This window comes from Bison bison, unplaced genomic scaffold (assembly GCF_000754665.1).
Source record: "Bison bison bison isolate TAMUID 2011002044 unplaced genomic scaffold, Bison_UMD1.0 scf7180017864205, whole genome shotgun sequence".
Classification (NCBI taxonomy): domain Eukaryota; kingdom Metazoa; phylum Chordata; class Mammalia; order Artiodactyla; family Bovidae; genus Bison; species Bison bison.
The window spans coordinates 6036656-6050595 of NW_011494777.1; the positions used below are offsets into that span (position 1 = coordinate 6036656).

A 13940-nucleotide genomic window follows, 5' to 3' on the forward strand; every position below is an offset into this window, starting at 1 on the left:
CCAGGGATTGAACCCAGGCCCCCTGCATTGGGAGCCTGGAGTCTTAGCCACTGGACCACCGGTGAAGTCCCAGAAAGTACCTTTTCTTGATGTTTTTTCCACTGTCCACCAGTGCCTCAGCCCCTCTTTGGCAGGAAGACCACCCTTTTCTCCACATCCCTGGGCACTGGTGTGCTGGTCAGTGCTAAATATGGCTCTCCATCACCCAACCCCTCTCCAGTCCTGAGCATTTACCTCCTTGAGTGGCGTTAACACTCCCACAGGACCTGGTCTGAGCTTCTGTCATGATGCCCCTGCATCATGTGGGATGTGGGATGGGCACCACTCAGTCCTGCCCTCCTACCCTCACCATCTGCTCTCCTCCCTGCACGTCCCCGCCCCAGTGGGCTGGGGTCTGTCCTGAAGGACTGTTGATCTCCCAGGCTCCAGAGCACAGATAATTGTGCTCAAACCATTAGGATGTGGTGGGGCTTGTTATTACACATGATTTATAAGTTCACATAACCAAAATGTTAGTGATGACTGTGTAATAGCAAAGTTCTTGAAAACTAACCATCGGTACCAGCCCATTCTGCCCACCGTCTGCCCTCGTGGCAGATGGTGGGCCTGGGCAGCCATAGGTTCCAAACAAGCTCTCCATGGGCCCCAGAATGTGCCCTTCTGGCAGCAGTAGCACATGTACAGGGGCAATTCTTTGTTCTGGATTTTTTAGGGGACACTGTGATGAGGAAGGGAGTAGGCAATGGCACCCAACTCCAGTACTCTTGCCTGGAAAATCCCATGGACGGAGGAGCCTGGTAGGCCGCAGTCCATGGGGTCCCTAAGAGTCGGATACAACTGAGCGATTTCACTTTCACTTTTCACTTTCATGCATTGGAGGAGGAAATGGCAACCCACTCCAGTGTTCTTGCCTGGAGAATCCCAGGGACGGAGGAGCCTGGTGGGCTGCTGTCTATGGGGTCGCACAGAGTCGGACACGACTGAAGCGACTTAGCAGCAGCACCAGCAGTGATGAGGAAATTGCAACGGGAGGGCTGAGGTGGGTCTGGGAGAGGGGGTTAGCCTCCAGTCTTCATATTGCATTCCTGACCCCAACTGCCTTGAGATAAAGGCTAAGACCCAGGGCGCAGCCAGCCGCAGGTCCGGATTGATGCTCTGGGCACTGGGGCCGGACGCAGATGCAGACTCCGCCGCGGGTTGCTCTGGCCAGCCCACGCCTCCTGCTTCAGCGCAACGCCACTCCCTCCCCGCCAAGTGGCTCTGCGCTCGGGAGGCGGGATCGAGTTCTTCGGTGGCCCCAGGAGGCTGCAAGCTTTGGGAGGCTGGGAGAGGAGGGAGGGAGAGCGCTGACTGGGCAGTCCAAAGAGGAGGGGGCCTTTAATAGGCTCGCCCAGCGCCTGGTTTGCTGCGCTGCGAACCGCTGGGGTTCGGAGAAGCGGCCGGCACCTCCCTCTAGCTCTCCGCTGCAAATCTTCGTCCTTGCACTTGACAGCGATTGTACTTAAGCTCCCAGGGCGCGCTCTGCTTGGAAAGGCACAGGTAGGAGGCGCGAGCTGCTCGGTGCACGCTCACAGCTCTGGGAGGAGTCTCCCTCCCTGGGGTTCTCCTTTCTGGGAGCTGCGGGCGGCCCGGGGCGTCGGTGGTTCCGGTGTGCGGGCTGCAAGGAGACCGTGCCGGCGGTCGGGGAGCCGGGCCGGGCCCTTCCGAGAGCGCGGCTGTGCGCTGCCCGGCGCCATGCTTCTGCTGGGCATCTTAATGCTGGTTCTCGCCGGGGCACCCGCTGGCGGCTCAGAGCCAGAGCGGGAGGTGGTGGTCCCCATCCGACTAGACCCGGACATCAACGGCCGCCACTACTATTGGCAGGGTCCCGAGGACTCCGGGGATCAGGGACTCATTTTTCAGATCACAGCGTTTCAGGAGGACTTTTACCTACACCTGACGCCAGATGCTCAGTTCTTGGCACCCGCCTTCGCCACTGAGCACCTGGGCGTCCCCCTCCAGGGACTCATCCGCAGCTCTCCGGACTTGAGACGTTGCTTCTATTCTGGGGACGTGAATGCCGAGCCAGACTCGTTCGCCGCCCTGAGCTTGTGCGGGGGGCTACGCGGAGCCTTCGGCTACCGGGGCGCCGAGTATGTCATTAGCCCGCTGCCCAACACCAGCGCGCCGGCGACGCAGCGCAACAGCCAGGGCGCACACCTCCTCCAGCGCCGGGGCGCCCCCGGGGGGCCTCCCGGAGATTCCACGTCTCGCTGCGGGGTGGGCTCAGGCTGGAACCCCGCCATCCTGCGGGCCCTGGACCCTTATATTCCTCGGCGGATCGGCTTAGGGGAGGCTCGCAGCCGACGCAGGTCCGGGCGCGCCAAGCGCTTCGTGTCTATCCCGCGATACGTGGAGACGCTGGTGGTGGCGGACGAGTCGATGGTCAAGTTCCACGGCGCGGACCTGGAGCACTATCTGCTGACGCTGCTGGCCACGGCGGCGCGGCTCTACCGCCACCCCAGCATCCTCAACCCCATCAACATCGTCGTGGTCAAGGTGCTGCTTCTCGGAGACCGCGACACGGGGCCCAAAGTCACGGGCAATGCGGCCTTGACGCTGCGCAACTTCTGCGCGTGGCAGAAGAAACTGAACAAAGTGAGTGACAAGCACCCGGAGTACTGGGACACGGCCATCCTCTTCACTCGGCAGGTGAGTCGACCCGTCATCTCTTTGGACCCAGGTGGCCCCCATTTTTTTTGAGGGGGGCGGGAGTCTCCGCCCTTAACTCTCCGAATGTCCTTTGTGCCGCGCAGTCACCGACTCACCCCCGAGTTTGAATTTCGTTGATCTCTTCCGACTGCCACTTGGGCTCTTCGGGGGAAAGACTGCCGCTAGGCACGGCGGAGCTCTGACTCGCGTGCATGCGGACGCACGTGGGCGGTGGGAGGAACGCCCGCTCCTTCGGAAGGTGTTGGCCCGGCGCGGCCAATGACGCCGAGGGGCCGGGACCCAGGAAGTTGCCGCCCCGGAGCCGCGGTTGGTCTGCACGGCCGATAGGGGGCGCCCCGAGGATGGTGTTGGAGAGTCCAGCCCTTCTTCAAGGGGGCGTCCGAGTCCTTCCGGACCCTCCTTCCTAGGCTTCCTTCTTCAGCTCGGGGACCTGGGAGCTGAGCGCCTGCTGTTCTTCTCGAAGGCAGCACGTTGCAGTCCTCTATCCGTCTTGGGCCTGGGAAGTCTGGATTAGGGTGGAGGGCTCGTTTGGATTTTTTCGTGGGTTGCAGGGAAAGGACAGACTCAAGTACAGGGAGCATTCCCTTCTTCCTTGCTGCTTCTCCCTCCCCCGGGCAGCGCGGGGTCTGGCTCTTCTCTGAGGGGGCTTCTGGCCCATTCAGAGCAGGTGGAGTAGTCAGAGAGTTCAGAGCCTGGAGCTCTGAGTGGAGCTTTGCTCGGAGCTGAGCTGAATTGTCCCATATCCCTGTTGGCAGGTCAGGGGATGGGGGACCTGGGCGCCCTGAGGTAGCTCCGCCGGAGCAGGCTCACTGACATGTCCTGTGAGGGCTCCAGCTCCCGCCCCCGGCCGCGCGGAAAGAGTCAGCTCAGTGACAGAGCGCAGATCCCAGCTGCAGGGCTGGAAAGACACTGAGTCTTGGGATTAGAAAGGTCAGAATAGCAGATCAGAGAAGCCTTTGGTGCTATGGATCTATTGACATTTTAGATTCATAGATTGGGTGCTGTGTTGTCGGAGTCTTGAAATTTCTCAGGTGTGAGAGACTGAGAGAGAAGAGGGCGTCCCTGTGACCTGCTTCCTCTGACTCTGGGAGCTGGGGCTTGAATCAGTGCCAGGCTCTCGCTTTGTTCATGTCATAACCACAGCCTTCTGGGGATGGCACAGAGCCCTCGGGTACCTGTGGGGTCCTGAGTCTCTGCTGTATGCAGGTGGACTGGTGCGCACAGGGCTGGGGCAGGAGCCTTCCACACTGACCCAGCTGCCTACACGACGCTCTTCCGATCTGAACTTCCTCCTTTCCCAGCCTTCTCCTCCCACCACCTGGTTCCTCTAGGGAGGTCTTTGGCCTGAGTCTGTTTCCTTGTGCTCATTCTTCCAACTGAGGTCTGTGGAGCTGTCACTGCCCCACTCCTCCAAGTTCTGCCTGAGTTACAGGGAAGCTGCAAGGAAGGGGGCCTCGACCTCTGCACACAGCTTGGCAGTCAGATGGCTGGGGAGAGAGCAGAGGCTGTGAACAGATCTCTTAATGGGCAAAGCAGCTGTTGGCCTACCTGCTACCCGGGATGCCCTGTGAAGGTTGCTCACTAGTCTAATGTAACAGACCTGTGTCTCTGCCGCCTCGTGGGGTGGCTCACTTTTGGAACAGGACTCCTGCAGGAGTATAGGTCATGCTGTTGGAAGGATCGGCCTTGTGAAGCAGCAGCAATCAAACAGTGTGATAGCTTCTGTCTGTTGCTGGTGTGGGCTAGATTCCCCACTCCCAGGGGGCCTTGTTGGCCATGCATATTAGGCACAAGATGTGTGGCCACTTGGGTCAGAAGCAGGGGTGTGTGCGGTGTGATCCCTTAGAAGCTGTCTTTTGCTCAGGCGTCGCGAGGGCAAAGCCAGAGAGTGGGGAGGGAGGCTGTGTTGGCAGGCCCGTCAAGCAGATATGTGCTTTATAGCAAACGTCTCTCCCCCACCTCCTCATCAGCACAGACTCCGGGGCCTGCCGAGTTCTCAGAGTCTTAGGAATGGCTCATTCCTGAGCTCCCGGGGGAAGAAACAGTATGAGATGAGAACGCCAGCGTACAGCTGCGCTTTCTAGACAGAGGCCGGCGTGGGCTCCAGGAGTCTGGAGCCACCTCTCTGCGCCAACACAAGAGGGACTTTTGTCTTACTTTGTAAGTTATTGTGTTAGTCGCTCAGTCGTGTCTGACTCTTTGCAACCCCATGGACTGCAGCTCACCAGGTTCCTCTGTCCCTGGGATTCTCCAGGCAAGAATACTGTAATGGGTTGCCATTTCCTTCTCCAGGGGTTCTTCCCAATGCAGGGATTGAACACAGGTCTCCTGCATTGCAGGGAGATTCTTTACCTTTGTAAGGGTCAGGAGTAATCCTTTAAATCAGATGTGTGAGCTTCTCTGCTTATATTTATCAGAATATTGGTGTAATTAATGCTTTTTCAAACTAAAATTTGAAAAGAATTATATATGCATGCTAAGTTGCTTTAGTCATGTCTGACTCTTTGCGACCCCATGGACTGTAGCCCGCCAGGCTCCTCTGTCTATGGGATTCTCCAGGCAAAAATACTAGAGTGGATTGCCATGCCCTCCTCCAGGAGATCTTCCCGATCCAGGGTCAAAGCTGTGTCTCTTAAATTTCTTGCACTGGCAGGCAGGTTCATTATCACTAATGCCATCTGGTAAGCCATATATAATTTGTTTGGATTAAACGTTTTTAGAAATGTACTTATTTTGTAAATTACCTTTGTCTCTAAAGGACCTTGAACTGACAGGTACATTTAGAGTTACCTATTTCTTGGGTCTCCTGGAGATATTGGAAAAATGGTGTGATTGTCTCTGATCACACAATTGTGTTTTTCATGGGATGGAAGCAGTTAGGAAGAGGTCGGGCTTGGCCGGGTCATATTTCCTCCTGTGATGACAAGGGGCAAGCAGCTCTGGGGAGCTCCAGGTGCTCTGGGGTGCCCGGCAAAGAGCAGGAGAAGGGCTGGATGGGCGGACGTGGAGCTCCCTTCCAATCCCTCAGTGCTGTGGCAGTGGCAACGAGCCTGGGCCAGGCTGTGGGAGCCTGCTGTCCCCTTGGCAGGCAGAGGAGGGGATGTGAGGTGTTGAAATTAAAACACTGGGAAGACGAGACCCGGGGACGATCCTTTACTGTCCACAAAGGAGGAACCATGGATCACACAGCAAGGATTTTGACAATTTGAGGAGTTTCCTTAAAGATTCAGAATGAGTCTAAGTTCCTGGAGGAAGACTGCATGTTGGATTGTGGAAAGCGATCAGCTTCCAGCTCATAACAGCCGGGTGAGGTCACACGGAATTGGAACCAGGATCTGTGGAGAATGAGAGCCAGTTGTTCTGCGTGGACTTTTATTTCTATGAGGAGAAGTTTCTATGGCTTCCGCTCTGCTGGGCAGAGGCCCAGTGGGACCACACTTTCCTGGGTCTTCTCTCTTCTTTAGGTTGGATGCCTCTGCAGTTTGGGTAGCTCTGTAGTTGGGTGACTTCCATTCATTTATCCATACATTCTCTTAACGCATGCTGAGCATCTATTACTTGCAGTGCTTTCCCGGGCGTGGAGATACAGATACTCGTAAGATGTGGCCTCTGGCCCCTAGGAATTCACCGTGTGTCAGGGACCTCCAACAAGGAAACAACCAATGCAATGTGGTGTGACTGCCTTGGTGAAGACCAAGATCCCTCTTTGCTGGAGGCCAAATCATTCTCTTTAACACTGGTGTGCAGAAGCCGAGGATAAGGGACAAACAGATGCTGGATGGAAGGACTGGCGAGAAGGAAGCAGGTAGTGTTGATGGGACAGGAAGCTTGCTTCTTTCTTGTGGGAGGCCCGCTCCTCCAGTTCCTGCTCTGGTTTGCTCCCTGTGATGTCTCCTCCATGGGACTGACAGGTTTTAGGGTGTGTAGTTTGTGGGGTTTGCCCGCTTACTTCTTCATGTACCTGTTTTTCCTGAGTGTGCTGAGTACCGCGCATGCTGCTCCCTTAGCCCCTCCCTTCCCCGATTTCCTCCAAGCTCTCTTCTTCCTCTTGTAGGGTCTTCGAGGCAGGGTCTCTGTCATCCTCTTCTTCTCCTCACTCCTGCTCTTACCTTTCTTCCTTTCACATCTCAAGCTTGGCACTTGTCTCCCATTCTGGCCTTGGGTTTTGTGGGGATGTGTATGTATACCACGTGTATGTGTACAGCACAGATTTGTATATATAGCATCACTGACTCAATGGACATCAGTTTGAGCAAACTCCGGGAGTTAGTGAAGGACAGGGGAGCCTGGCGGGCTGCATTCCCTGGGGAATGTCAGACATGACTTAGCGACTGAACAACAAATCCGTATCCTGCACCGCATAGGATCCATCAGCATTCCGGAGTCTCATTTGGAATAGAGGCCAGTTCTTTCCGTAATGAACTAGATGCAACATGACAGTAAAATTTAGTGTTCAGACAAAAAATGCTAATAGTAAAATGATAAATGTCTTTTATATATATCTATCAATATAATAAAAAGAATCATAATTTTGTCAAGATCTTTTTTTGCTTGTTTGTCTTTGTTTTTGATTTACCTTGTGTTAGTTTCAGCTGTACAGCAAAGTGAATCAGTTATATATGTACGTATATTGTTATTGTCATTGTTTAGTTGCTAAGTCAAGTCCAACTCTTTTGCGACCTCATGGACTGACTGTAGCCTGCCAGGCTCCTCTGTCCATGGCATTTCTCAGACAAGAATACTGGAGTGGGCTGCCATTTCCTTCTCCAGAGGATGGATCTTCCTGACCCAGGAAGAACTTGTGGCTCCTGAATTGGCAAGTGGATTCTTTATTGCCAAGCCACCAGGGAAGCCATACATATGTGTGTGTGTGTGTGTGTGTGTGTATACTTTTTCAGATTCTTTTCCCTTATGCTGCTGCTGCTGCTAAGTCGCTTCAGTCATGTCTGACTCTGTGCGGCCCCATAGACGGCAGCCCACCAGGCTCCCCCACCCCTGGGATTCTCCAGGCAAGAACACTGGAGTGGGTCGCCATTTCCTTCTCCAATGCATGAAAGTGAAAAGCGAAAGTGAAGTCGTGTCCGACTCTTAGCGACCCCATGGATTGCAGCCCACCAGGCTCCTCCATCCATGGGATTTTCCAGCAAGAGTACTGGAGTGGGGTGCCATTGCCTTCTCCTCTTTTCCCTTATAGATTATTACAAAATATTGAGTATCGTTCCCTATGCTATACAGTAAAACCTTAGTGTAAAATTACCTATTTTATATATCTTAACGTATATATGTTAATACCAAACTTCTAATTTATCCCTTTCTTAACCCTGTCCCCCTTTGGTTACCGAAAGTTTTTTTCTATGTCTCTTGCTCTATTTCTGTTTTGTAAATAAGTTTATTTGTATCATATTTTAGATTCCACATGTAAGTGATATCATATGATATTTGTCTTTCTCTGTTTGGCTTACTTCTCTCAGTATGGCAGTCTCTAGATTCATCCATGTTGCTGCAACTGGCATTATTTCATTCTTTTTTTATAGCTGAGTAATATTCCATTGTATATAGAGACTGTATCTTCTTTGTCCAGTCATCTGACAGTGGAATTTTAGGTTGCATTCATGTCTTGGCTGTTGTAAATAGTGCTGCTGTGAGCACTGGGGAGCGTGTAGCTTTTGGAATTAGAATTTTTGTCTTTCGTTAGGATCTTTTTTGAAGTCAGCCTTGGAGGAAGATGTTAGCAGAGAGAGAGAGAGTGAGAGAGAGCGAGCGAGCTGTAGATTTGGTATTTAACAGTTTGTAAATCTTGATCACTAAATGGAAATTCAACTGCACTCCTTCTGGGAGGGAGGAGGCAGACAGCACGGAGGGGAGACGGTTCTCCCTGTCTGTAGGGAAATGGTTCTTCTGCCCCGTTTCTTACTTATAGCACATAAGGAAGCCAAGAGTGATGGGCCAGGGTGGGGAGGAAGTTTGGAGGGAGGAATGTGCACTGGAAACTATTCTTTGCATTTTTAGACACTGGCGAGTCAGGAGAGCCAGCGAGGTCTGTCCCCTGTGGGTCCTGCCCCTCCCCTGCCTCTGAACGTCTCATAGCTGTTTGCTGTGACACTTGCCTGGGTCGCGTGGAATGATGGAAAGAACACAGGCATGGAGGCAGGCGGAGCTGACTTGGGATCTTGGTGCTTGCATATTTAGTCATGACACTGAATGTATCAGCTGTTTGACGTTCTCTATCCTCATCCATAAAACACGGATAATGATGCTGTGCAGGGCTGCTCAGGGGATGAGTTACTGGGCGTTCCAGAATCGGTGCCCTGTTACCATCACTGCCTTAGTCTGACTGTGTGTTTGCCGTTGTCCAGTTATTGCGGGTGGGCCCTTGGCTGGAGCTTAGGTTTAAGATGGCTCTGCTTCGAAGCCTTCTGCCCCATCCCCCTGCAGGTATGCCCTGACGCTTCCTCTATGTGTGGAGACTCTGGACTCTGAAGTGGCCAGTCCCGGTGATGTGTAAAATGCCTTCAGGCAGGGCCTCCCTGCATCTGTGTAGCCCCTCTGATGGGGCCTTGCACGTTGCTGTCATTCTTTGGGTGGGAGGACCACAGAACCCTGAGTGCTCAGGTGGTTTCACCTTCCTTCCAGGGGATCATTCCTCCATTGCTTGAGGTTGTTGCCTGCAGAGTTGGGAGAGGGAGCCTTAGGTTCTTTGGCATCGCATCGAGGCTCCTTGGTCTGGCTTTGCCCTGGTGCACCACAGGGACGGGCTCGGCGTGTCAGTATGGGGTCGGGAGCCAGGCACAGACCCCTCTCCCAGAGCACTCTTGGCTCCTGAGCCTGCCTTCCCCTCTGCCTTGTCCTCTTGAGCCCCTCCCTAGCCCCTTCATTCTTGGAGTGCTTATGCCCCGGAGGCAGCACACAGGCCTGGGGAGGATCAGGCTCCATGGCTTCACGGCTTGGGTTCAGCCCTCACTCGGCCCCTCCTTCCCCGTCTCGCCTCGAGCTCACTGCTGACCCTGGGCTGGTTGCGCATGGTCTCCTGGGGCTCATCTGTAGATGGGGCCTGGTTGTGGCACCTACTTCACAAAGGTGCAGTGAGGAGTCTGACAACAAGCAGGTGAGGCACTTGGAACAGCATCTGCCACGTGAATGCCAGCGACCATTGGACATGTTGCTCCTTGAAGTGATGGTTTCTGGAGAGAGTCTGGTCCCCTGCAAACTTTGGGTTCCTCTGCTTCCTCGCTGAGGGCATTCCTGTCTGATTCCCTCCATCTCTTGCTGTGACACCGTTCTGTGCATCTCGAGGGATTTGTATTCTGGTGGAACAGAATTAGGCTTCCCTGGTGGCTCAGGTGGTAAATAATCCATCTGCCATGCAGTAGACCTGGGGGAACAGAACCTGCAGATACACACTGTTAGGACATGCCAACCTCTTCTCACTAGGCTTCCTGAGTCACGCTGTCCAGACCCTGAGCTGATAGATTCTTTTTCTTCTAGCAAAGCAAGGCCCTCTTGTCCTTGGGGATTGCAAACAGAAGTGGATTTTGAGTTTGACGAGGAACTCCAGTGACGCATGAGAGAGATTCAGGTGGGCAGCCGACTTCAGGGGCCATGTTAATACCAGTGCAGGTGGTCTCACCAGTGGTGAACTGAGCCCTCGCTCATGTGATACTCTTCAGACTAAAGGCCATGCTGCCCTGGGTGTCCAATGGATTCTGACTCCATTCTTTACTTCAAAGTGGCCTGGCTGGCGGGGAATCATCATAGCCCTCAGAGCCCCAGTTTCCTCACCTGTAGAATGAGAGAGAGGCTATGAAGAACTGTGAGTAGAATTCTTGAAAGCTGTGATGTGACTTGTGACCATGAGCATGGCCTCTCATGCCCAGAAATTCAATGTGAGCAGGAAAGCTGTCTCCATCAGAACATGTGTCTTCTGCCACATAAAAAAATTTACTGTGCTTGATGTTTTAAATTAACTTTTACTGAAGGATAGTTGCTTTAGAAAGTTGTGTTAGTTTCTGCTGTACAGCAAAATGAATCAGCCGCAGGTATACATGTACCCTGTTACCTTTGGGTTTCCTTCTCATGTAAGTCACCACCGGTCACTGAGTAGAGTTCCTGAGCTATGCATTTCAGTTTCAGTTCAGTTGCTCAGTCGTGTCCGACTCTTTGTGACCCCATGAACCGCAGCACGCCAGGCCTCCCTGTCTATCACCAACTCCCAGAGTCCACCCAAACCCATGTCCATTGAGTCGGTGATGCCATCCAACCATCTCATCCTCTGTCGTCCCCTTTCTTCATACTCCTGGGAAACATCAAGCACCTCAGTAGATGGTGGGAAAAGTGAGACGAGGTGGAAGGAGGACTGTAGGAGGACAGCTGGTTGGGAGGGGTGGTGTGTGTGTAGCTCACAGTCTTGATAAACATGGTGAACCCTGTGGGGTGACAGTGGTGGTCGTGGTTCAGCCACTAAGTCACGTCCAACTCTTTGCAACCCCATGGACTCAGCCTGCTGAGCTCCTCTGTCCATGGGACTTCCGAGGCAAGAATACTGCAGTGGGTAGTCATTTGTTTTTCTAGGTGATCTTCCCAACCTAGGGATCAAACCTGGGTCTCTTGCATTGTAGACAGTCTCCCGCATGACAGGTGGATTCTTTACCTAACTGAGTGAGGTTGCTATCCTTATTTGTTTCCCAATTATGGCTCCAATCCTAAATTATTGTTATAAAAAGAGAAAAGAATGATCCAGGAGGATTAGGTTCTTGGCCAAGAGGATTCTTGGGTCCTTTGGAAAAGTGGCTGTGGCTACAAGAAGAATCAGCAAGTCCCCAGAAATAGTGAAGCAGGTGGCAGCTGGACTGGGCGGTGCCTGCACCCTGTAGGTGGAAGGACCCAGAAGCGGCTCTGGTTCTGGAGACAAGCACCTTGTGTAAAGCGGTTAAGGCAGCTGGAGTACGTGTGAGATCCCTCCAGAAGGGTGGAGACTCAGTGCCACAAGGGAGGCACGGCAGGCCCTACACAGTCACCTGTGGGAGTTGAAAGCAGGAGGCCCAGTGAGAGTTCCCCTGACATGGGGCTGAGGGCCAGGCAGAGCCCCAGACACCCAGCAGCTGGTCTTCCTCCAGCGACAGGCTGGCTCTTGAGGCATGGCTGCTCTTGCCTGCACCCTGACCCTCAGGAAGGTTGCCGGCTCTTGCCTTGTTCCTCTCGTTTGATCCAGAGAAACTGGGGTTTCTTAATGGCAAGAACAGGTTGCTCCTGGCCAGGAGGGGCCTTCAGTGGCACATCTGCTGCAGAGAAAACCTGCCTTCGCGAGAGAAAGGAGGACAAGAGAGAAGAGAGGGCAAGGAGAAAGCTCTCGGCTTCCAGGGCCTCTGGGCTGCAGAGGTGGGTTTTACAGCAGCCGCCGGACCCTGGCCTGAGCTCTCGCTCCGTTCAGCCTCTTCGGCTGAGCAAGGCAGGGGCTGGTCCTCTGAGCCTCCTTGTGGGTAACTTCACGCTTCTGTGAGTTGCTTTTATCAGTTGCACAGGGTGTGTCGGCAGACAAGATCGGCCTTAGGTTTCCTTCCCCTGAGCTGCCAAGGGGCAGAGGCTCACGGCACTTGGACTGTCTTGGTTCTCAGTGGGAGCTGGCCCTTCCAGGAAGGGAACAAGGCCCAGGGAATAGGCTGACTTGCCTGAAGGGACACGTCTGTGTCGTGATGGGTCAGGGCCAGCCTCTAGGCTTCTTGGTCTTGCCCTCTCCCACATGAGGCCAGTGCTGGGTGCCCATGGTGACCTGGGGACGGTGTGACATGTCTGTGTTGTGATGGGCTAGGGCCAGCCTCTAGGCTTCTTGGTCCTGCCCTCTCCCACTCAAGGCCAGTGCAGGGCACCCATGGCGGCCTGGGGACAGTGTGACACGCTTGTCTGGCAGAGGCTGTCCCTGCAGGCTGTGATTGCCAGGCTGGAACTTCCAGAGGTGACCACCTCTGTGGGGTCCTGTGCTCCCCTATCCCCCTCACTCTGCCCCTGCAGGAGCCTTCCTGCCTCCCTTCCGTCCTCTGTCCCCAGGTCACTCTGTCCACCCAGCCTGCTCCTCAGTGGCCACGGTTCTTGAACCACTGATGAGCTGCTTCTTCCCTACTTCCTGCCGTGTCCTGACAGCAGGTGTTTTCTGGGTTTCAGAACTCAGGGGCCGGGGGTGGGGCAGAAAGGAGAGCTTTCTGAGCCTTAGATGAGGAAAGGGTACTTGAAAGAGATGGAATTTGAGGTGTGCCTGGGGGGCTTGAAGAAGGGGCAGAGGTGCCGTGAGCAAGGGTGAGACGGTATTTCACCCACCGGTGACTCGGGTGTCCTCCAGTTTGGTCTGATCCCCTGGGGGTTCTCTGGCCAGAAGCCCTGTGAACTTGTGAGGAGCTGTGACTGTCACCTGACCGTGGGAAGCCAAGCCTGACTGCTCAGGTGGTAAACCTGTGAGTGCTTGAGATTAAATTTTGCTGATTTTCTGTACTGTGACCGCATTTCCTCCCGTGCCCCCTGGCCCCACTTATGCCTCCCGGCTGCCTACATTTTCCCCACGTCGGCATGTGTGTGCACGCTCACACATGCGCACACACCCCTAGAGACATACAGCTGAGCACAGCTGTGTGTGTGTGCTGTGTGAGCCGCTGGGCTCCCCAGGGAAACACCAGCAGTGCTTTCTCCCCAGGGGGGGCTCCAGAGGCACAGGGTGAACAGCAGTGACGAGGCCAAGAGAGCCTGAGTGTCCAGACCCCAGATCCTGGCTGGGGCTTGAGCATCTTCGAGCTTCAGGGTAGTCTAAAGGGGGCGTCTGTGGGGCGGGTGGTGCTGAAAGCCCTACTCCAGGCTGGGTTGGGGGATTCCCAGGACTCTGCATGTCAGCTGCAGACCCAAGGTCACCCCCATGATGAGATGTGATCACGAGTCGCAGGCTCCACTCTCAACAGATGTGTGTGATAACACCTCTGCTTCCTCAGCCTGTGCTGGGGCACGTGAGATGCTGCCCGTATACTTCTTGTAAACAGCCCAATGGCCTTCCACAGGCGGGGGTAGGATGCAGACAGCATCAGTGTCACCTGTTCAAAGTGACTTTTCAGGAGAAGCAGAATGTGCACAGGGGTCCTGTTCTCGTCCTTCTCAGGGCGCCAAGGTCCCTGGCGTGTTGCTGGCCCACGGTGCTCCCAAGCCCTGTGGGATGTGCTCCCCGAGGGCTGCTGGAGACCCTGGCCCACAGCAGC

The 13940-nt window shown here is 54.4% G+C and overlaps 1 protein-coding gene across 1 annotated transcript in view; it reads left to right on the forward strand.

The window, feature by feature from the left end:
* The first annotated feature begins 1450 nt into the window (after window positions 1-1450).
* Window positions 1451-13940, forward strand: part of ADAMTS15 (ADAM metallopeptidase with thrombospondin type 1 motif, 15) — a 25117-nt gene continuing 12627 nt past the window's right edge. The window contains 1 exon segment of the mRNA XM_010844724.1: window positions 1451-2691. Within this exon segment, the coding sequence (XP_010843026.1) occupies window positions 1735-2691 (957 nt within the window). The 5' untranslated portion in view covers window positions 1451-1734.